The 23,377-nt window shown below is 41.3% G+C and overlaps 1 protein-coding gene across 2 annotated transcripts in view; it reads right to left on the reverse strand.

Moving 5' to 3' along the window:
- Positions 1 to 2,663: 2,663 nt before the first annotated feature.
- Mdfic2 (MyoD family inhibitor domain containing 2) overlaps positions 2,664 to 23,377 on the reverse strand; it is a 108,749-nt gene continuing 88,035 nt past the window's right edge. For both annotated transcript variants that reach the window (XM_006972580.3, XM_076566064.1), the window contains 2 exons: positions 11,889 to 12,110; positions 2,664 to 3,319 (listed from right to left, as the gene is read on the reverse strand). In XM_006972580.3, the coding sequence (XP_006972642.1) occupies positions 3,060 to 3,319; positions 11,889 to 12,110 (482 nt within the window). In that variant the 3' untranslated portion in view covers positions 2,664 to 3,059. The remainder of the gene's footprint in view (positions 3,320 to 11,888; positions 12,111 to 23,377) is intronic.

Genomic DNA, 23,377 nt, shown 5'->3' on the forward strand with positions numbered 1-23,377 from the left:
AGTGCTTTTCACTCTATTAACTTTGATTGTCCAGTATTGCAATTAATTTTGTAGGCCTCTCAGCTCATGTAGTGGGGTGATTTCATTAGCAAGTGAAATGCAACTTTATTTCTTCATTGCTTTCCATATTTTGGTGGCTTTTTAGCAGAGTAATGGTTTTATAAAAATCCATGGAGCAAAGCAAAGACAATATAACTATATGGTTACAGGCCTGGGTGGGGGTATCTTTTTTCGCCATTCTCCAAAAAGGACTGTCTGTACATTCAATAATCTCTTTGATTCTAGTATGCTTCCTTAAAGTAGAATGCTGCATTCCCTAAGAAGGCCTACCTTGAAGTACAACATTATCTCAATTTGTAATCACAGGCCTTCATTACTGGTGTAGAATACCCATGCCTTCCCCGATCCCGATGTTTGTGTTTAATCAATAACGGTGTTTGGCTTTGATCTGGCTTACTGCTGCAATTGTGTTTTCCCAGCTGCCCATGTTTTATTGTGTCGGAATTCAATTGAAATCACCATTCAAGTTTGCAAAAAAAGGATGATATTTTATTATTGGCTGTAAGGAAAAGAAATTTCACACTTTGTCTAGCTGACCCTTTTTTGTAGAGCATGGTGAATTCTCAGAGTGAGAAACAAGTTAGCCAGCTGTGGAAAGCAAGGCCATGGGAGGGGTTTAGAGGGTTCTGACAAGGCTGTCCAATAAGAGCTGCTGACTTGTATGTCTCGAAACAACAAGCATTGAATTCATATTTGAAGTGCACAATCTTTACATAAATTGAGGGTATGTGGTTGAGAAAGAATGAGGGGCTGATGGCAAAACATTGAACATGAATGAATATAACAGACTGAGCAATGAGACCAGGTACATAAAGTACTGTTGAGGTGGGGTTCCAAAGACTTCTCTGGGTACTTCTTTGGTGACTAGGATGTGAGTCAAGAGCTGGGTACTTGGAGAAGAGACAGAGTGGTGGGTGTTGGAAGCATAACGGTTCAAGGTTGTCATTATTTGTCATGGGGTAGTAGTGTTTTAATGTTTGCAATGTTAATGAGTGAAGAACTGTCAGGTAAGGAAGCAGAGTTAGACCCTGAGTTAGGGTCCTGATCATGAACTCACCATGTTATCTTGGATCCACTCATTCGTGGGGCTTGATTTGTGTTTTCATAATTTTAATGACACTCCCGGTGTAGACCAGGTTGGTCTCCAACTTGCTACGTATCTGATGAGACATTGAATTGCTGATACCCCTGATTTGATTTCCCAAGTGCTGAAATTCAGGTAGGTACCACCATGCCCTTCCACATTATTTTTAATGATCTGTGAATTATATGCACAGAGTTCAGAGTTGTAACTTCGAGCTTCTAAAAGGTAGAGAAAAAGAAATGTTGGGGACTAGGGATGGCACAGTCTTATTCTTTGTAGTCCATGAATACTGTAATGGACACACAAGAAGGAAGACAGCATTAACCATAGATATACCCTGCTTTCAGGAGCAAGCTAAGAGGGGTTGAATACAATCTCAAGGCAGCTCAGCAGCAGTTCTTAAAGATTAATTCTGTCCCATCTTTGAAAATTGCTACAGAGTAGAAAAAATAAGGCCAGTTTACTATACAAACAGACATTGCTTCTGTCTAAAATTACTCAAAGCAGGAGAGTCAAACAATGTCAAAATCGAACAATTATTTTGGGGGGGGGGCTGTCATGGCACTTGTTCCTTCCACCCACATCAGTATCTCTCAGCCCCCACTTTCAGTGGTCTGCTCTGTTTGTTTGCTGCTATGTCGTGCTGTGTCAGTTAATATGAAACCCACTGCGTTCCATCCATGGGGACACATGCATGCATGCCTATGAACAGAGTGTTTCCCTCACTGGTCCACACCTTCAGAGTGTGGAGACTCCCAAGGTACTTCAGCCCAGATGTGCCTTTCCTGCCAGCTGTGAGTTCTGATTTATTTTGTTTGAAAGTAACTTTGTAGCACACAGCATGCCTTTTCAGCAATGTAAGGGTAAAGAGGTTTCAATGCAGTCATCAGTTACTTTATTAGCAGAAAAATAAATACAATTTTGGTTTTAGAATTGTGGTTTCCAGAGCATGCAGGCTGCGCTGGGCAAATGGGAGCTGAGCAAGTTTCTGCAGGTGTATTTATTTTAGGTGCCTCTACATGGGATAGTTTAGTAAAATGGACTGATTTCTTTTTAATATCCTGTTGCTTATTATGCCTGACAAACAGAAGCGAGGAAAGAGAAGATATGATTATCATAGATCATATTCCCGAAACATGCACATGGCTCCCATTTTTGCTTATTGTAATAAAGAAACATCTTTATGTAACCAATTAAGAATATGCATGACCTCTTAAGATACAGTCACAGACATATAATGATATTGTCTAGAATTATAGGGCTCTCCTGAAGTCTACCAGATTCAAGATTCATTGGAGAGGTTTCAAAGACATCTGCTTTAATTATAGGAACATGGTTTCTGATTCATTTAATTCCCTTTCCTACCTAAACTGTACATATAAGTGAATTTTAAGAGACTGTATAAATAAATTTTTAATTACAAAATGATGTTACACAATACATTATTAATAATAACCAATAATGCATAATGTTTATGCATGAGTCCATCAGAAAGATAACTAATATGTGTTGAGCCTACAAGAAAGCACAATTTGTTCTGAATTCATGAATGAAGTTGGAGCCACAATGCAGGCTGCCGAGTCAAGAGCGCAGTGTGGTTTAGCATGCTATTTAACAGTCAAGAAACATCTTGTACCTATGGCATTTAAGAGATATTTGCAATTTGTTCATCATGTGTGTGATCAAGAATCATATTTTGCAGTGAGCCATGCGGTTGTGAAATTTGGAACAAGACCACCGAGTTGACAGTAGTAGCTTTCCCAGGCAGGTGCAGCATAAAATGGCCTGGAGCATCCAAGAAACATGTATGGTCCTTGCATTTGGGCACATGGAGCTCTTATCTCAGATGCCATGTAATAGAATTCCCCACTGTGGCCAACAGGACCAACCGCCCATGTGCTTCTCTCGCCCCGCCCTAGCGGTAACAGATTTCTGATATCTCCATGGCCAGCTCCAGGCACTCGCTGGTCTCGTGGCAGGATTCAAAGAGGCTGCAGTCCATGTCACAGGTCAGGTTGCAATCATTGCGTGGATGGCTCTCATCTGAGGCTGAGTAGTACCTGTGAGAGGGGCAGCACAGGTTGATGCACACCGTTTCACATGTGTCAGGGAGCATGAGGAGGCAGTCCAAGAACTGGCAAAAGAGACAGGTGAGGATCAGGGAGGCACACTCCTCTGTTTAAAGAAAGAGAAGATCGGGACATGTGAATCAAAAAATGTAAGTAGTGTTTGCGGTGACAGCATCGCTAACTGCCCTCACCTGATCGTTCCACCTGCACGTTACATATACCCATTGGTCGTTCAGATTGCACCACATACATGAACAATTAAAATAATAAGGTGCATGATGGGCAAGCTGGAGGGACAACCCAGTTGGTAAAGTGGCTATAGGCATAAGGATGAGGCTATGAGTTCCATCCCAGTACTAGCATATATGAACATGCACATACATACACACCATACATTTACTGTGACATGAGACAAATTATAATAAAGATGGAAGAAAATTAGCCTTAACACATATAGGAGTGTCACTCAAATATAGACAGATATGGAGATGTGTACTTGGTAACTATACAGTCATTGTGTTATTTGTATGTGTGTGTGTGTGTGTGTGTGTGTGTGTGCTTGCCTGTGCAGGCTGTTGTAGAAGCCAGAGACAACACTGGGATGTCTTCATCAATTGTTTCTCCTCCTTATTTTCTGAGCTGGCATCTCTCACTGAAGCTGGAGAATGCTATTCTGGTGGTCTAGCGAGCCCCTGGGATCCACGTATCTCTGACCTTTGCCAGGATTAGGGCTACAGGTGTGACACCGTGCCTGACTTTTTTGCCCAGGCCTGAGCATCTGAATCAGGTCTTTATGCTTGTACAGCAAGTACCTCATCCTATGAGCTGCGTCTCCAGCTATGCTGGGTGGTGTGCGTAGCTTGTCTGCCCAGCTTCTCCCTCATTCTGCTACTCACTGTTTAAGTAATCACATTGTTAACTTCCTGAGCATTCCCTATTGATTCTGCCTAATCGAGTTACTTAAAGTGTGCTGTCACTTTGTCTCGGACCTCTTGATTTAGTTTGCCTGTGAGGTGCTGGGAAGGCACTGGATGAGCTACTTGTCTTTGCGACTCTCAGAATGACAACAGTCCTTTCTCAAATGCACTGGCTCAGAAGCCATTAGAGCTGGGGACAAGGAGAGACCACAGATGTTTGACTGCTTGTCACCAGGCTTCAAGATACGTTCGGCATGGTCTCCCATAAATCCACCAAACCCATGTTCAAACATAAGGGAAAAGCACGGTTCCAAACTTTATTGAAATACTGTTTAAAATAATCACAGCTTCTTGGGTTGTGTTTTATTTTAATTCCTGTCTCCATCTTCCTGTAGTCGTGGAAAGCCTTGATTTCATATTCAAGTTGTTTAAGTAGAGAACCTCGTCATTTCTTGCCTAAGAAGTTTTAAATCTTATCAGTTGCCTTTAAGAAAATTGGTTTAAAAATTTACTGTAAGGACTTGTTAAAAAATCTGGAAAGCATCTCTTAGGTATTGAAGGTAATTGGTAATCCTAGCCAAACAGCTGCAGTGGGTTATAGATTATTATATATTTTTGCTCCATAAAGGGAGTTAGTTAGAATGATGTGGCAGTTCTCTTGTTAAATTGTATTTTTGTGTGTGTGTTTTAGAAGTCTCAAAAATGTGAGTGGGTTTTTGTTTTTTGGTAAAAAACAAAAAAAGTAGGTAATAATTCATATAATCCAATTAATAAGTAATCTGAAGATTGTTGATGGTTGAATATCACATTCCAGCAATGAGTTTGGAGAAATTTCTCCTCCAGATGGACTTACCAGTCTATAAAGTATGGGTTCCATAAGAATCCATTGTTTCAATAAGCATGTTAATAATTTTGTGGTTTTCTGACGATAGCCTGTCACATCTGCACAGTCATGCAGAATAGACTTCCCTTAGCACTAGACAAGCTGAGGCAAAAGGACCAGAAGTCCAAGGCCAGCCTTGCATACAGTCACATGCTCCCCAGCCTGGAATTTTATTTTGATGTAGGTACTGGGAATCCAAACTCAGGTCCTCATGCTTGTTTGGCAAGACCTTTACAGATGGATCCATCTCCCAAGCACGGTTTTGCTCTTAATTGTTCAAAAACTGGGTACTCTCTGAAGGAAGGGAAAACTTAGAAAAGGCCTCTTAAAAAGAGGAGCAAATATTTTAAAGAATGCGAGTTTGCACTGTTCTAAGGTCTAAAGCGAAAGCTGAGTGTAGGTGCACAGCAATCTTCTGCTCTCCTGATCTTCCCACCTCCCCCTTTCTCTCTTCTCAGAAAGGCGGTGTTTAACACACACACACACACACACACACACACACACACACACACACACACACACACACACACACACCATGACTTTTACGATGACTTTAACAGCCATGCCTCAGCATTTATAGTTCAGGCAGCCCGCTCCCTAATACCTCTGCAGCATGCATACTCATCTCTCTGCCAGGCTGGCTGTATTTTTATTCACTTAACACCAGCTTCTAGCATATGGCCAACTCACTCATCTCTCATAAGTCACCACAAACCACCCACAAAAATTCAGGAGTAAGTTCTTAATAGTTCAGGGACTCTATTCTGCCTCAGCCTTTCTGAAAAGTATGTGTGAGTGATCCAGAATATGTAGCACACAACCTCATTCGATTTCACCCATGCCAACTCTACCTTTATCAGCTCCTGGCAGAGAAGTTATTCTCAATAAGAAAATACTCCAAGTAAAACTCTAGACACTATTCTTCAGACTGGGGCCTCAAGTCTTACTTAAGGTTGTGACCCTACAAAAATGACCCCATTGAGTCCTGCCTTTTATATGTGAAGCTGAACATTTGGGTTGGATGTGAGTAGAGCAGGGTACAAGGTGACTATAATGTTTAAAGTCGGAGATTCTTACCAGAGTATGAAAAGCCTGTCTGCAAAACGGCTTTGTAATTTCAGGAGGTCATATGACCTTTTGTTTCAGCTGCATTCACCAGTGTCACCTCCAGCTGGCACTCTGGAGGCCTCTGCTTCTGGTGGATGCCATAGATTTTATTTACCCAAAGAGTTGGGGCTTAGTCCTTTGGCTGAATTGGCATTTGTTTCCTTCCATCTTCTATTTTACACTTGAGAATAGAACCGCCCCCTATCACACCCCTGTTTTTAAGTCAGTCCCATTTATTTGGTTATAAAAGGCAGAGCCTCTTGCTCAAGAAAACCACGGTAACATTAATGAATTGCAAACAGATTTTTCTGAACTTTCAAGTGTGCACCATGCTTTCCTAAAAGGCATATTAAAGAATACTACACCAGCAGACTGAACTCTTTTGCATATGGCCATTTTGTTTGCACAAAAGTAATATAAGCAGTTCAGAAGAAATTTTACAACTGTTTGAGGAGCCCAGGACTTCCCGTTCTCCAGATTGAGTATATTTTTCTTTCCTTGTAGCTTCCTGGGCTGTAGTATTTACTAAACATGGTATCTAGAGGCATAGCTCATGATCAGTGTCCATTCTTTTGGCCAGTCTGAAAGAGTGCATCATGTATCCAGCTGCCAATGGTCAGCTTTTATGCAGGGTCTCCCAAACACACTGCTTCCTGAGGCCAGGTCCTAATATTGTACCTTCCTCTTCTCCATGCCACACACCTGGCCTTTCCCAGGTTGCCCTTGTGGGTGGCAGCACCCTGGTGAAGTCACTAGAAACCTGGCATCATCATTGGCCATTGTACTTCTCCTACTCTCTCGATGCAGTTCCCAGTCAGGCTTGATTTCCCCGTAAGCTTCCTCAGCCACCTGCAGACTCCCTGCCCTGGTTGGACCTTCATCAGCTGCCTTCGGGCACCAGGCACAACCTCTCTCTGAAGATGGTCTGCCACCACATATGTTGATTTTGAATCTGTGAACCCCTGTGACACTTCAATTCCTGAATAAAAGAATTTACTCCCACTTCAAGTCCTAACCCTTGCCTCGGCAGGAAGCTCCTACAAGCCTCCTGCCACCCTCTCTCCCTTCTGGCTGTGTCTCCCTCCTTACTCACTCACTGTACTATCATCTCACTCACTGAATCCCAGTGTTCGAAACGGACCTGCCTAACAACCTTTGCCTATGGTATGCTCTCGTGTCACACTCCTGGTGGTAGCTTCACCCAAGTCATGCTCAAAACCTTAGATTCTTTGCTTGAAACACCTTCCCTCCAAATGACACTCTTGCTCAAACATGCACAGCACCACACTCACAGTTTCCTTCCCAGTGCTGCCCACAGGGTGAACTTAGCCTGCCATCTCTCACTGGACCAATCAGTGAATGAGCCTAAGTGAAAAAGTCCAAAATTGAGTGCTGTGGAATGGTCTGTATGTCAAATTGCTCTGATTGGTCAATAAATAAAACACCGATTGGCCAGTGGCCAGGCAGGAAATATAGGCGGGACTAACAGAGGGGAGAATTGAGAGAATTCTGGGAAGTGGAAGGTGGAGGAGGGAGACACTGCCAGCCGCCGCCGCCATGACAAGCAGCATGTGAAGATGCTGGTAAGCCAAGAGCCACTTGGCAAGGTATAGATTTATAGAAATGGATTGATTTAAGATGTAAGAACTAGATAGCTAGAAGCCTGAGCCATTAGGCCAAACAGTTTAAATACTATAAGTGTCTGTGTGTTTATTTTATAAGTGGGCTGTCAGACTGCTGGAGCTTGGCGGGACCCAGAGAGAAAATTCTCCAGCTACAATTGAGAGACTATCACTGAAGGCCCCATGTCCTGCTAAAGGCTGATTCTTTCTAGATCTGAAGTATGTACTTTGAACCCCTGTTCCATGTGTCAACATCTCACCTAAAGCCAGTTCACAGTGCTCTGTGTGTTTCCTGAATCTTAATCCTCAAGAAGACCCTGAATTGAATACCCCCCTCCCCAGGGTCAGAGAATTTGAAGTGCCATGATCCAGGAATCTCAGCAAGTAGGTTGGTTCTTCTGTGAACTCAGGACTTTCCAGAGCTTTGAACTAGAGCTGGCTATGCTCTCCCATGCCTCTGCTTACTTTCTGCTAGGTGCAAGCATTTGGAGGACCCAGTCCTTCTCTGATTCCCAAGGCTGGCAATGGAGGTGGCCAAGTTAGTTCCATGACTACTGGCTAGTTTCAGCCAATGGGAAGCATCCACAGGAACCTAGGAGGCTGGGGGAGAAGGAAGGAAAGCCAGGGTCTTTCTTCTGCCTTACCCTTGGAGCTTGGCTTCTCTCTCTCTCTCTCTCTCTCTCTCTCTCTCTCTCTCTCTCTCTCTCTCTCTCTCTCTCTCTCTCCACCTCTCCCTCTTCTACTCTCTTCATCCATCCTCCACATGGCTCTAAATAAAAAGCAGCTACTGTCTAGTACTGGTTAGTTGCTATAGGGGTCTAAGAGTTCAGTGCAGTAGTCCCAGTCTGGAGGATCTGGAGCAGATAGAGTCTTCTCATGGTGTGGATTTCTGGGTGACCTCACTGTTTGCTGCACTGGCCTTTTCAACTCTCTTTGCAACAAGTTCCTTGTGCAGGAAATCCTCTCTATTGAACCACCTGGTACCCTGGCATTGCCTCTAATCACTGCTGTCAGAATGCCCATCCTGTCTCCTAAACCTGGAATAACGGCAGTAGGAGATGATCCAAGACCTGCAGGCCAAGCTGCCACAGCTGTATTTAGGTGTGAGCAATAAGCCTTGGCAAATCCCTCCGAGGGTTGTCTCAAGTCCTTTCTATACCCCTAGGGTACTTTCAAGCTGGAATGTGCTAAGTGATGATACTCTAATAACACAGAAGAATTAAGGCAGCTTCGAGGTGCTAAACATTCTGCTGGGGATTAGCTAATTAAGAGGGAGAATGTGTCTCATTAGAAAGGCTCATGTTTAATTATAGTGGGAATGATAACAGCCGCGAAGTTCCATGTGTGTACCTGGGGTCAGCTTCATCACCATTCCTTGACATTGCCCTTTCAGCTTTCTGTTTCACTCTATGATTTCCCCACACGAGAAGAATGGAGACCGGGGGAATCTCTTGTTGCCAATAATGGCTCCTGGGACATTTTCACTTCAGTAACGGCCTCTTGCTTCCTTGTCAGTTATCAAGCAAAGTGTCGCAAGTGTAGTTCTTGTAGAAGCAACCCAGAGAAACAACAACCTCACCCATTACTCTCCTAGAACAAAGTAGGATGAGAAATAGACCAGAAGAGCCTGGCCTCAGCCCAGCACCTCAGAACAGCTGGGTGCTGCCACAGACAGACTTGCAGCATAATAGCATCAATTGAGTACTGAAGTTCTGGGTCCAGAAGCATTAAAAACTGATTACCCTCCCCCAGCATTAAGTTCTTTATAAATACATGTCTGTAATGTAGAGTGCGAATAAATAAAGTGTGACTGAATGCCTTTCTCTGGCGGGGCTATCATTCCTGATGTTATCAATTTTAACAGCTCCTTAAATATGTCAAGATCTATTTAAGCTCAGACAGGCACAACTAACATCCACGTCACTCCTTTAGAAGTAGAATGACTAGATTTGGGTGATACTTGGTAAATTTGTGCTTATGTTTTTTTCTGAGCAAATGAACTGAAATAATTATAAAATTGAAACACTTTATAAGGTGACACCACTACATTTAATTGTGTGAAATTTACAGTGTAGAAAATGTAATCATTTTATTCAGTAGCCCATGGTGTAATTAAGACTATTCTTTGCAGGTATCCTGTATTTATGATTTTCTCCTTCCACCTGGATGAGATGTCTGAAATTCAAAATTATACATCAATTAGGCATATTTCCAGGATTACTTTCCAAGGAGCCTGCTATGGAAGGTGATGTGTGGCCTTGGCTTCCTTTTCCACATGATGCTTTTGCAAGTAGAAGATTATGGACTTGGGGGCAGGTATGTGCAGGGTACCCTGGTGTGTTTTCCATTTCCTTCTGGAAAGAGACCACACATGATGAACCATAGCTACTGAGAAACTGCTGGAGTTGAGACTATGAGGTTCAGTAAAGATCCTTTTAAATTCCCATCAGAGCATACCCTGTGAACTCTGCTAATGGATGCAACACATTTTTACAAAATCTGCCTATGTGAGCTTTTTCCACCCTGTTTTAAGTGGAGGTGATGTATATAGATATTAGTAATTAAGCATCCATTCCTGCGAACTCATTTATACTTTTCAAAATAAATTAACCACAAACTGCACAAAAGTGGACACAATCTTCTCTGCTCTCTTCCTGTTTTCCCTGTGTTTCTAACAGACATTTCTGTATTCATCTCAGTTTGAACAGTGACCCCACTTCTCAGTTCGGCACCCTTAAATTACTATAAAAAATTCCCTAAAGTCAGGAGCGGCTGGCCTAACTGTTGATTTCCTTGCTGTTTCAGATAATGAGTGCTTTTTTTTTTTTTAATTATGATTTGTGAGTCTTAGTTTAAGTCTTTTACTTCTTTTATCTAGCTACCAAAAGCTTTAACTTCACTAGGGAGATTTATTTTTTCACAAAGGGAGCAAGGAAGAGTGGCTTATGACCTACACCCCCAGCTTAAAAACCTGAGTTTTCTGGGTCCTTCTGGTCTCAGTCACTTCTTATAATAAACACTTTCGCTCACACATCCTTCTGATCCCGCTTTGCTCATTTGAACAGGAGAAATCTTATTTTTCTGCCCCAAGGCTCTGAATCATCACTTGACATTTAAACAGAGTGGCCATTTTCCCCTTTCCCTGAGAACAGGAGACAGCTGATCTCATGCTTCTCTCTGGGTTCCCAACTGGACCGAGGGGCATGCTCTGTGTAGGATGTTATGTCTCTGAATGTATGTAGAGAGAGTTCCTAATTCTGGGATCATTACCCTGGTGCACACAAGGAGCAATACCCCCACCTCCCAAGTAAAACCCACTGAAACACTATGCTGTTAGACAGATGCTTTTCAGAGAACCCCACCCCTGCTTGTTTTCATGCCTTCCCTTCATCTTGACCAAAGTCAAACTCTAGTGGAAGCCCTAGTCGACAGATAAAGTTGACACAAAGACATATAGAGATGCCTTGTGTGCCAGAAAGTAAATAGAAGTCATTATGCATATTAAAATAGTTAGAAGTTTCTTATTCTCTACATATTTTTAGATTACTTGAAGATTTTGCACCTCAGCTGGACAGAGTGATACACCCCTTAAATCCCAGCACTTGGGAGGCAGAGGCAAGTGGATCTCTGTGAGTTCAAAGCCAGCCTGGTCTACAATATGAATTCTAGGACAGTCAGGGCTACATAGTGAGACCCTGTTTCAAATTTAAAAAAAAAATTCAGCTGAGCCATTGCCCCATTTTTGTGTGTCTGTTGTTTCGAGCATTTTATTATTTTTTTCCTTCCATTCTCCCCTTGCCCCATATGCTTAAAGCCATGGACAGAATGGTCTCATTTCTGAGAAAAGAAATTTTTATTTGATTTTACTGGTTTTCCAGCCCCTTCCAAGCATGCTGCTCTGGTCTGAGCTATTTAAAACGCATAGCCTCCGATTCCCAGCTCTGGGAGCAAACACTCTGCCAAGCACCTCCTAGCTACAAAGTGACCTTGACACATGTCATTCATCAGGGTTTTCAAATCAAAGTCATCCTGTTTAATATTCATAAAGACTTTTTTTTTCTCTTTCTAACAGCATATGTAGTGATTTTTCCAAGGGCTGGGGTTGGGAGCTTTATTTAGAAATGGGTTGTATTCTGAGAAACGTACCATCCGCATCTCTCTGATGAACTGAAGTATTAGTTTGGAGGTAGGGAAATTTCGTTTGGCATTCTTCGAGGGAGGAGAGTGAAGAGCTCGATCCTGACAGGTTCTTCTCATTGGGGCTTTCCTGGGCTGGTCCATCTGTGATACTGAATTCGGATACTGAATTTATAATAATAGCATTAATAGGTTTCTCTTCTGCATGCTTTTCATTTGTGAGTTGCGTATCTAGATGAAAAAAGAAAACACACATGCACAAACCCACTGTGATCTAAGAAAGGATATTTGCAGGAAAATTCACATTGTACACTTTGAAATAATAAAGTCCTATGAAATGGAATGGAACACTACTGAGCAAGATTGGGATAGAATTGAAAAGTGCAATCACAAACTTGTATATACACTGTAAATTTCATACTAATTTGTAATGCATTTTTCCACTACCAGTTTTTAGGATGATGAGTAGGGAAAACCAAAGAATTCATTCATATAGATCAACAAGATGTCACCGTGTCGTATTAGCATCACAGAGTATCATGGATACAAGAAGCCAGGTGATTCTGATACTTTCTGATGTCTCAGTAAAATCACTATTCATTTTTTTTTTCTTGCTTTTGTTTCTACAAACCTCCCTTTCCTTCTGTTTAGGAGAAAAACAAGCTATGTGTAGATGAGCAGTCTACAAGCTGAATCTTTCTCTGCTGTCAGAAAAATCTCTAAAACACACACCCCTCTCATATATGGGATGTTTTGCTCCAGGCATTTTATCGGTACCTATTCAGGTACCTCTGGCTTTGGGGTTGTCTTCTGGGGAACATACTTTATCGTGTGAAATTAATTGGGATAAGCAGGGGATGTTCAGGGAACTCCTGGCAATGTCCTGGCCAAGACCCCAGTTTGAAGAGGCAATGGGAAAGCTGAGAAGTCCGTGACCTCATTCTATGTAATAAAAGAGTTTATTGTGGAGCCAACACTGAAGCCAACATTGGGATTCATTGTGCCCACTACAAGCACCCCACACTTTAGCAAATGGGAGTGTGTAAAGAAGTAGAATTCTACCCTGCTATGTCAGAGAGAGGATGGTGCTGGAGGAGGAAAACTTAATATATAACATACCTACAACTCTAAGCAAAGTCCTGAGATGGAAAAAGAAGAAACATGGGAACACATTCTTAAACAAACCACCTGGTTGGTCCCAGGGACATCTTCAGGTAGCACTACTGAGAGATGGAAAATGTGTTCGATAATCACATTTTCTACAGCAAGCCCAGGGTTAGGCTGACTCAGCAGTGATGGATGGGTGACTAGAACGAGGCTCACATGATTTGATAAGCACGTCAGGTTCCGTGTAGGAAATCCACTCTTCCTAAGTCCTTAGCTACGGCCTGTTTCAGAATTGCCTTTTCTTTTCTGGGAAAGCAATGTCTGCTTGGCCCTACCTCTGAGGAGTGTGAGTCCTTGGCACTCCGACAGAGTCCAGCCAGCTAAGAAATCCAAAGTTTCTGAACTATTGGAAAGCTCAGATACCATTGTCCCCAGACGACCAATTCAATCATCATCCCTTGGGGACTTTACTGAAACTTCTCAGGTGATTCCAACATTCAAATAAGCCTGGGAATTCTAAGGAGTTCTGCTTTGGGGAGAGGAGGAAAGAGAAAGAACAACCCACAGACTTGTCAATCAGGGCCTCTCAAAACCCATCATGAGATGGTCTCTCTCTGAAGGCTTGAACTGGAAGCAGACCAAACAGTCTGCCACACACAGTCATCTTGGGCCATTTTTGTTTCCTTCCGATTTTCCAAACAGCCTTGGTTTTTGACAATGTTTAATTTTTATTCCCTTTCCCATATGCTGCTGGCTTTAAATCTCTTGGTGGTGGTTTAATCCACCCTAAAAAAGATTGGCAGAAGTAGGGGTTCGGGAAAAACATCTATTGTTGACAGCAATTAATGTAGTATTGAATACTGAATGTGGAAATAGAATTGGCACCACAGATTGGCAAACTCTAGGCTTCCTCTAACTCAAGAAGTACTTGCCATCTTAATAACACAATGATGATGGTGATGGTCGTGGTGAAAATGAGAGTTGATTTTTCTTACTGGGATGAATGAGGGCATCCAATAATCAATTTCCCACTGAAATGGATATTCAAATAGTGCCTCTGATTTCTTGGCAGTGTCCAGATTTTGAGCCAGACAATGGGTATACAAAAGAGTGTTCTTCTCATCTTCTACATAGGAGATGCCCGTAGTACTTTATCTCCCTAAGCTATGATAATAAAAAAAAATTACTGTTCACCTTGCCAGATTTCTCTTGGAACAAAATTGCCCAGGTTGAAAACCACTGCTTTGTATACAAACACATGTGTGTCAGTGCCTGCTTTATGCTTCAAGCTTTATGTTATTGTTTGTATATCTTATCATGTTAAAATGCCTAGCTGAAAGAGTTTAGGAGACAGACACTGCTGTTGAGAAAAGTAGCAGTCAGCATTACTAAGTAAATTATTAGAGTTAGAATTGAAATTAGTAGATGAATGAGAACACTCAGGCTTAGAACCTAAAGTTGCCCAAGGACTCCTCTGTAGTCAACTGAGCTCAATCTAGGGCAGATGTTCTCAACCTGTGGGCTTGCAGCCCCTTTGGGGGTCACATATCAGATATTTACATTATGATTAATAACAATAGCAAAATTACAGTTATAACTTCAACAAAATAATCTTATGGTTGGGGGTCACCACACATGAAGAACTGTGTTAAAGGGTTGCATTAGGCAAGTTGAGAGCGCTAGGAGCTCCGAAGAAGCTTTGTTCTTAGCTTTGTTGTTCATAATAATTATATAAGTCCCTAATGTATTCTTTGCCTCTATCTCAAGTAATCGTCTTTTAGTGACTGAGGCTACAGTATACATCAGCCATGCCCCTCTGTACCCTAAAACTTGAGATGCATTGACACCCTAAAGCCAGTCTTGCAAATAACTCAGTTTGACCGCCCTCCTTTCTCTGCACGGTGAAGTAGAACTGATGTCCTGCACACTCGAGGAACTGCCTGTTCAGTTACAGCTACTGTGTGTTGTCCATTCAAAGGCAGCTCAGGAAGGAGCTGGTAGCAGACCATGATGACTAGAGATTACAGCCGCTCTTTGCTTAACAGACTTCATTAACAATCAGTTCAAATTATCACACACAGTCAGACTGCATGTAATTTAAATCGCTTTTGCACAAAGTAATTCGGTAACAACAACAACAAAAGAGTTGGATAGAGGTTACTGGAATGTAAAAACATGCAGAGAGTACAGTTTACAGCCAAGTGGTATATGATTCTCTTTTTAATTTTGCAACAACTTTTTTAAGTACAGCATTTTTTAAGTATAGCATTTTGAATGTAAGTGGTTTGCTACATTAAGCAACCATTTGGAGCACACCAGGTTTGCACAGGGAGGATTTTTATGGAGAATTTAAACTGCCATTCATAAAGTTATTTTAACTCTATATCTCTGTTTATATTTTTATTTTTTTAATCCCCCAGTGGGAACTATCTGATGCTCATTAAAAAATCATCTGACACGCACGCGATTCAGAGCCCAGTCTGTTCAACCCAGAATTCTGACATCTGAAGTGAGTCACATTTTTTTTTTTTTTTTGGGTGAATGTTACTGACAGCTTCCATTTTTTTTATAGCTGGAATGCTAACAATAATTCCCCCAGATTTCTCCCTTTACAGTGTTATTTGACATTGTCTCTAAAGTATTAAAAAGCAGCATGGGCTAAAATGAGGAACACAGGGAAAAGTGGCATCATATCCTCTCACGGGATGGCATTTTAGAATTAAATAAGGAACCCATGAAACTATATTTGGGATGTTATACATAGTTCCTGACATTAACTCAGAGAAAATAATTTTTTTCCACTTCAAAAATACAAACTAAAATTGGGACAAAAATTAGGAGCTTCTCTATAATTCTTAGAAAAATTAAAGTGTGTCTTGAAAGTCACTGTAATAGAAAAATCCCTGTTTGGGGTAGAAGTAATTGCAAGAACCAGTGGACATAAACTAAGCAACAGCAAGACAGACAGTTAATTAATTTTTTATTACCGCTGAGCAAATGTTATTAATTTAATTCAATTAACATTTATTGAGCACCCACATGCAATAGATGAATCAATATGACAGCAGCTATTCATTTATTTACTTTAAGTTATTAAGGAAACATTTCAACGGTTTCCATTTTTGCTCACAAAATGTGACTTGATAATTTTTGTGTCCATGTACTTTCTACGTCTATAATACGATTGTTAGAAGTATGAGTAACATCTCTTCCTGCCCAGAGCCTGACTCTATTCTTACTCATAATTTTTCTCCTTTTTTGTTTCCTGTTTCCTTCTCCTCCCTCCCTGTCTTTCCTCTCTGCCTCTTCTTTTTTCTATTTATTTCTCTGGCTTATCATTCTTGTCTCATTTATTCATTTCCTTTTACTTCCAGATCTGCTAATGTATTTATTCCTTAAGACTTGATTCCCTCCTTCCCTCGCTCCCCTCCCTCCTTCCCTCCCTTTCTTCCTCCCCCTCCCTCCCTTCCTCCCTCCCTTCACCTTCCTTCCTTCCTTCTTTCCTTCCTCCCCTTCCTACTTTCCTCCCTTCCTCTCTCCCTTCCCTCCTCCTTTCCTCCCTTCCTCCCTCCTTCTTCCTCCCTTCTTCCCTTCCTCCCCCTCCCTCTCTCCCTCTCTCCCTTTCTTCCTCCGTTACTTCTCCCCCGTCCCTCCTTCCCTCCTCCCTTTCCTTCCTATTCCCTTCTTTCTTAGGTGGCATTTGCCCACTCCCATAACTTAGGTCTTGGTTTGATGGAGCTCGCCTCTGAATCTACACAGCCAGCCCATCCCCAGCCAGATTGCATTTGTTGAGTATAAACTCTACCCCAGTAGTATGCTCATTGCTGGAGAATTCAGAGAAAAACAACAGTGTATCAATTCTTTAAGGGCCCTTGGTCACCACAAATCCCACTCTCAAGACTGCAACTGACTTTCAGATATTTTGTTTCGGTTACCAGTCACATCCTTTCAATTTGATGCCCCATTTTACTAAGCCCTTCATTTCTCTGAAGTGGGTAAGCTCAACCTAGCCCCAGAAAATCCATGGCTGGATTTCTTTTCCTTGTGTGGCCATTCTTCCAGTTATTGAGATTTGGAAACTATTCTTTTTCTGGTCCCACCCTTCCATTGATGATTTAGAAGTTCTCACTCATCCCTCGTTCAAAATAACTCTCAAGTCCATGCTGACCTTTTCATTCCCATCACTGCTTGCACCTTTCCATCTCTATGGTTCTCTTTAAATGGTAGTTTGTTTTGCTTGCCTCTAACACAGGGCCTTGCATACACCAAGCAAATGTTCTACCACTAAGCTGCATTTACAGTCCTTGATTTTCTTTGCACACGCTCACTCTGTAGTTCAGTGTGGCATTGAACTAGCCATCCTTACGCCTTTGCTTGCCAGATGTTGAGATTTCAGGGGTGAATCACTGTGCTTGGCTGAAGAAAGTTTACATGTTATTATCAAAATAATGTTTTAGACCCTGGCCTTCTGATCATAATATTCATTTAAAGAAAAGGCCAGGAAACCCCCTCCCATGCACAGAAGAGCTCATGGCTTACAGTTACCTGAATAATTTTCAATTCTCTGAGTCTCGATTGACTTTCTCATTCTGTCGCCAAGTTGCCATTTGAAACAGGCAGCTCCTTACTAACATTTTCATGTGAGTGGCCGACTCCTGAAGCCTATCTGAGAATTTTAAGATAAGCCTTTAAGGTAGACTGATTTTAATTTTATTTCTAGATCAAAACACTTAGAGTGTGCATTTCAAATGCAAGGACCAGTTTTTAAGCTGTAGCTGAATTATATTTCCCCTTGGACTTGAACTACCGCTTAGAATTTAGTAGTGTAATTATGTGTGGGTGAAATCAGATCAAGGTAGACGAGTGACATTTCAAGGTATAAGTCACCAAACCGTTCACAAATTATGGTGGTTAGGGAAAGTAGTTCATTCAAGTGACCCTGTAGAGGAAAAATTAATTTAGCTGAGCACTGTGGTGCATGCCTTATAACCCCAGAACTTGGGAGGCAATACAAGAAGAGCTTGTGTTGAAGAACACATACACAACACTGTCCCCAACCCACCAGCCCACCAACCAACCAACCAATATAGAGGTATATAATATATATGTTATATTTTATGTATTTTTATATATTTATTTTCTTGTGCATATGAAAAATTTTATAATGTCTACACTAATGTTGGAATTTGGGGGCCATTGTTAGGCTATATGACTATATTTTCCACAGCTTGGTCAGTAAAATATATAATAAGCAAAATATAAATAGTCACAGAACAAGATCAATCATGGTAAAAAAATTAATAGAGTCTGAGTATATATTTTTACATTTACATTTTCTTTGTGTACTTCCCCCGCCCCCCGCAAAATTGAGGTGGGGTCTCTCTCTGCAGCCTAGCCTGGCCTCAAATTTGAAATCCATTAGCCCCAGCCTCACTAGCAGCTGGGATTACAGGTGTGTGCTAACACACACGATGTTCTTATTTTTGTATTCACACTGGAAAATTGAATGATTTTATAGAGAACAAAGAAAAATGGAGATGCCACACTTCATCCCCCCACATTAAGAAAAGCTGATGGACATTCAGAGAGGGCACATTTTCCAGAAAACAAAACAAAACAAAACAACAACAACAACAAAAAAACATTTTTGTTTTTGACTGTGGAACCGAGGGATAAGGAGCTTCCTATGGAAGTCTCCCCTGTTTGAAGTGAATGGGTGTAAGCAATTATTTGGAGGCTTGTTGGCTACTGGATTGGATAAGGCAAAGCCTTGGGTTCTGTCAGTCTAACTTTGGGCCAGAATAAGTGAGACACGTGTAGCTGCCTTTTTTTCCCCTCTGTAATTTTCTCACGGCCTTTGAAGCCTTGGCAGTAAAAGCAGCTGTTTTCTACACTGTTGCTTTGGGTTGTCTTCCCCAGCGCCTCCGCCCCAGAGACGTAAGATGACAAGTTTATCAAGGGCCCTGACGAGATGACATTTTAAGTCCTTTCAATCAGCCTTAGCGAATCTTGGTGAAAATGTGAGGGAATAAACGCAGAAGTGTATTATTTCCCAGAAATAATAGCAGTGACCGTTCAAGGTGAAAGGGATTAAGAGAGCGGAGTGGAGAAGGTTTCATTGGCCACTTCCTGGGCTCTCCTGACAACTGCCAACTTCCAGTTTGGGGACTCTGTCCTTTTGGAGTTGGTGTTGTCTGTGGCTTCTTTTCTTTTTCCGCCTAACTGCCATAGGCAATTCCCTCGCATTTCTGCTCACGGCCACACGGTGCCCTGCAGGCAGACCTTGGCTACATGATATACTTTTATAGCCAGGTTCTGAGCCGGTAACAAGGAGCAATGCTGACCTAAGAGGCGTTTGAATCTTCTTCCGACATGAAAACAGTTTGCCATTATGAGTCCCCATTTCATTTTTATGCACTTACCTTCAATGTAATGTTTTAAAGAAGTGTCTCAGGAAATAAAGATGATGTTACCCAAGGGGGGAAAAAAACAGTGAGCAGCTTTTATAGACCCATGTACTGGGTGGCTAATGAGTTTAGGGCTCTGAAAAAAATGAATCAAGTCAATCAGGCTATAAACTCAAGCAGGAGCAGTGTATCATATATAGTTGGGTTTCTCACTATCAGTGTTTAATATAAATGTTAAACGATCAAGCTCTCCCGAAAACATCCTCTCCTATGTTAAAGCTGTGTCAGCTTACTTATCCCAAGTACTTGATTGTGGGTTAAGGTTTCTCAGGTATACTATCACATGTCCAGCTAGCAGTCTGGTAGAGGGCTGTCACTGCCTGTGGGTGAGGAGGCAGGTGAGGGTACTAGCGGGTCCTTCCAGGTACAGCCAGTGAAAGGCAGAGTTGGAGCATGCACCTTCTGTGTCTCTAGTTCCCATTGTCACCCAGCCTTGCTTTCCAAACTATAGTTCCCAGATACGCTGATCAGAAGTTGGACTGTCTTGCGGAATGATTCCTTTCATCCCTGCTAACTCTTCAAGGTAGCTGATCTTGCTGGTATGTGGTTAGGACACACCTTAGATGTCCATTTAAGGCGAGCTGGATAACTAATGATTGGCTTTTGCAAACTCAAGCCTAGTTTGGGAAACTGCCCTGCACCTGCTGTCCAATCCCAATGGAAACTCTGAAAAGTTGAGTTGAAGTCCTCATCGTCGTCGTTCTTTCTGAGTTTCTGGTGCTATGATTATCATGGATGTTTCCTCTTCCCTTTCGGTGGTGATTCCTGAGGGATGCATGTGCACACTCCTTTCATAGGGAGTGTCCCAGCATAGTGTCTGGCAGCAAGCAAGCGTCACCTGCCTTTCAGCTGATTGAACAGCTGAGTAACAAAAGCAAAGTGGGTCTCTCAACTGTCAGGTGACAATAGACTCATCTCTAAAGGAGGTATTCTGAACTCAACCCTCCTGTCTTTGTCTTCCATTCACTTTCCAAGCTGATCTTTGTTGGTGTTCATATAGTTCTTTTGAGTCAAAATACATTCTGATTTTTACTTTTAACTTAAAGCAAAATTTGTATTAGTATGTAAAAATGCAAGGAATATAGGAAGACACAAAGACGATAAAATGCTCTCTGATGCTTACCATTTTATATCTGTTGCTGTTCTTTCTTTCCTCAAGGTGGAAATATCTTATGGACATATATATCTGTATGTATGTATGTATATATATGTATGTGTTTACATATACATTAATTAGATTTTAAATATATACTATATTTTCCAACTTTTGCATATTAGAATTCCTTCTATATTCTACTTGGGTAATGATTATTATATGTTTATTAGATTGTAATTACAATACTAATATATTAATGTATATTTGAAGAGCCAGTTAGTATTATATTTTCTGCCTTAAATTAACATATGAATATAAATAAAAACCCATTCATCTGAGAGTCTTGCCTAAAGTACTTCATCTCATGCTCCCTCCAGCCCTGTGATAGGTACTATGAATAGCACCCCAGACTTCCCCATGACTACACTGGCACACTGCTGTAGAGAACTTATCTAAGTTGCCACTAGTCAGTACTATAGTTGGACTTTTAACCAAGAAAGCCAGGCTTCAAGGCAAGGTTCCTAACCAATGTGCTACACTGCCTGTCTCAGCCAACATTCAATGGACATGTATTATGACATTGAATATGACACTCAAGTTACCACTGTCCTACATCCATTTCCCCATACCATAAAGATTACTAAAATCTTTCTCAAATTTTTGCTTAACTGTCATCTCCTCAAAGAAATCTTTCATTTTGCCCAGAGTCAGATCTTGCCATCACTCCCTCAAGGGTCTTCTGGAAATGTAAGTGTTGATTGTTGTGCCCAGGATGGGTCTCACTAACATTACATGGCTACAAGCCAGGCAGGCTGTCAAACATCGCACTGTGTATAGGAGCTCCCTTATTTCCCACCTGAAACCTACAGACTGCGACTTTAGGAATCAATAGTGCCAAGGCTGAAAATCTCTTATAGGAAATAATCCAGTAGACTTTGCAATCAGCCATTTTTATTGCGTCAGTGTTTAAGTTTCCACATTTGCTTATTTGTTTACTTGCTTATGGGATGCATAGACATGCATTCCACATTTAAGATGCTGCCTTTCTGAGACCCTATCTGTTAGTTAATTACTACATCCTAGAAAAGCACCTAGGATACGAAGAGTACTCAGAATGGGGAAACAAAGATTGCACACTGTTACTATTGTGGCATACCACGAACTACAATTCTCCATCCAATAAAATATGGGTTGCTTCTATTTTTGCTGTGATAAATACTCTTGAAATAAACGTCATGTGCATGAGTCTTATCTCATATTTGTTAGTTTCTATAGTTTGAGACTATAGGAAAAGATTGATACAGTTTGCTTTCCAGAAAAATTCAGTCCATTTTGGCTCATACCAAGAATAAAAGGGAAGAAATTCTCTCTTGTTCTGTAGCCAGTTCTAGATTTTACCATTACAATAATTTATTTTTATCAATTTGAAGGGAACTTGGATTTGAGTGTGCAATTTCCAGCAGCTGAATAAACAGTCCTCCACTGCTGCAAGGGGTAGGAAGGACTTTTTTTCATACCCACCGCTTTTCTGTGGAATTTTTCTTCTACAACTAGATCCTGGGTAATTTAGAAAACTATTAAGTTACATGGGATTGGGCATTTAGAAATACTCATTATGTATTTATAGGTCAATAAATTTTTGTTTTAAGTATTTATTGGATGGATGCTAATTGGGTTCTTTAAACGAAAACCTGGCTCTTGGGAGGTGGCAAACATACCCACTGGGGGCTTGGATGACTTCTTATTGATTTCCAAGCCTTCATGGAATTATCATCCACCTACGGTGGACTTATATAAGCATAAAGTAGACATAAGATCTACACATGGCCCTTGAGACACTGGAAGTCAAGCCACACTGACAAAAGATAAAGAGATAGGACACATAAAAGCAAACCACATGCTTAGCCATAGCTTCTGCACCTGCTAAGCACTTGGGCGAGCTCCTGAATCTATGAAAGGGCCCAACAGAGGGTTTAAGACCTATATTCTTAATGACCTTCCTGTAGAAATTTATCCCAGTGGTCTCCAAAGTGTTAAAAGCGTGCCTACAGGGAGGCACAAGCCTGTCTAATGAAGATAGAGAGTATCACTTCCTATAATGTATATTTATTTTATATAGTAAATCTTTCTATACTTTATGGTATATTCAAGTTAATATGGCAATGTCTATGTCCATATACACACAGTCTCTCTCTCTCTCTCCCTCTCTCTCTCTCTCTCTCTCCATAAGTATTACTTAGGCTTGGTATCCATCCTGTCCCCTGCTATTTTTTTCACTAAAGATTTACAAGATTCCCAGTAAAAAGTTTGGAGACCACGGCCTTAATAAAAGACCAAGGTCAACAGCGTATATCCTCTCCTACCTAAGGAATTTTCCTGTGCTTCCTTTGGGTGCCCAGGGTGTGGTTGCTGGAACGTGGACAGCCACAGCAGCTGCAGTAGTGGCCTGGGTAGACTTTTCCTCCGAGTTTCTATAGTGGTAACAGGATTAACAGGCTCTATTCTGGAAGAACTTGGGTGGCATAACACCTCCCCGTAGAACTATTCCTGACAAGGATGTGCAGATGGAAATGCATATTTATGTCACTTAAAGCCTACAAGAGACACAAGGATTTGAGCTATAACAATAAATAGAAAAAAAAATCTTCAGCATTTTTTGGTAACCCATACTCAAGTGTATTGAGTGTGTTTGGTGAAAGACCTACAGTCTGCTCTTTGTCCAAGCATGAAATATTCAGCATTCAAGCATGTCGAGGTGAACCCTGCTGCATAGATTTTAGAGTGTTAAAATAAGCTACCACAAAGTTATTCTAAAATTTTAGGTCTTA

This window comes from Peromyscus maniculatus, chromosome 3 (genome assembly GCF_049852395.1).
Source record: "Peromyscus maniculatus bairdii isolate BWxNUB_F1_BW_parent chromosome 3, HU_Pman_BW_mat_3.1, whole genome shotgun sequence".
NCBI lineage: Eukaryota > Metazoa > Chordata > Mammalia > Rodentia > Cricetidae > Peromyscus > Peromyscus maniculatus.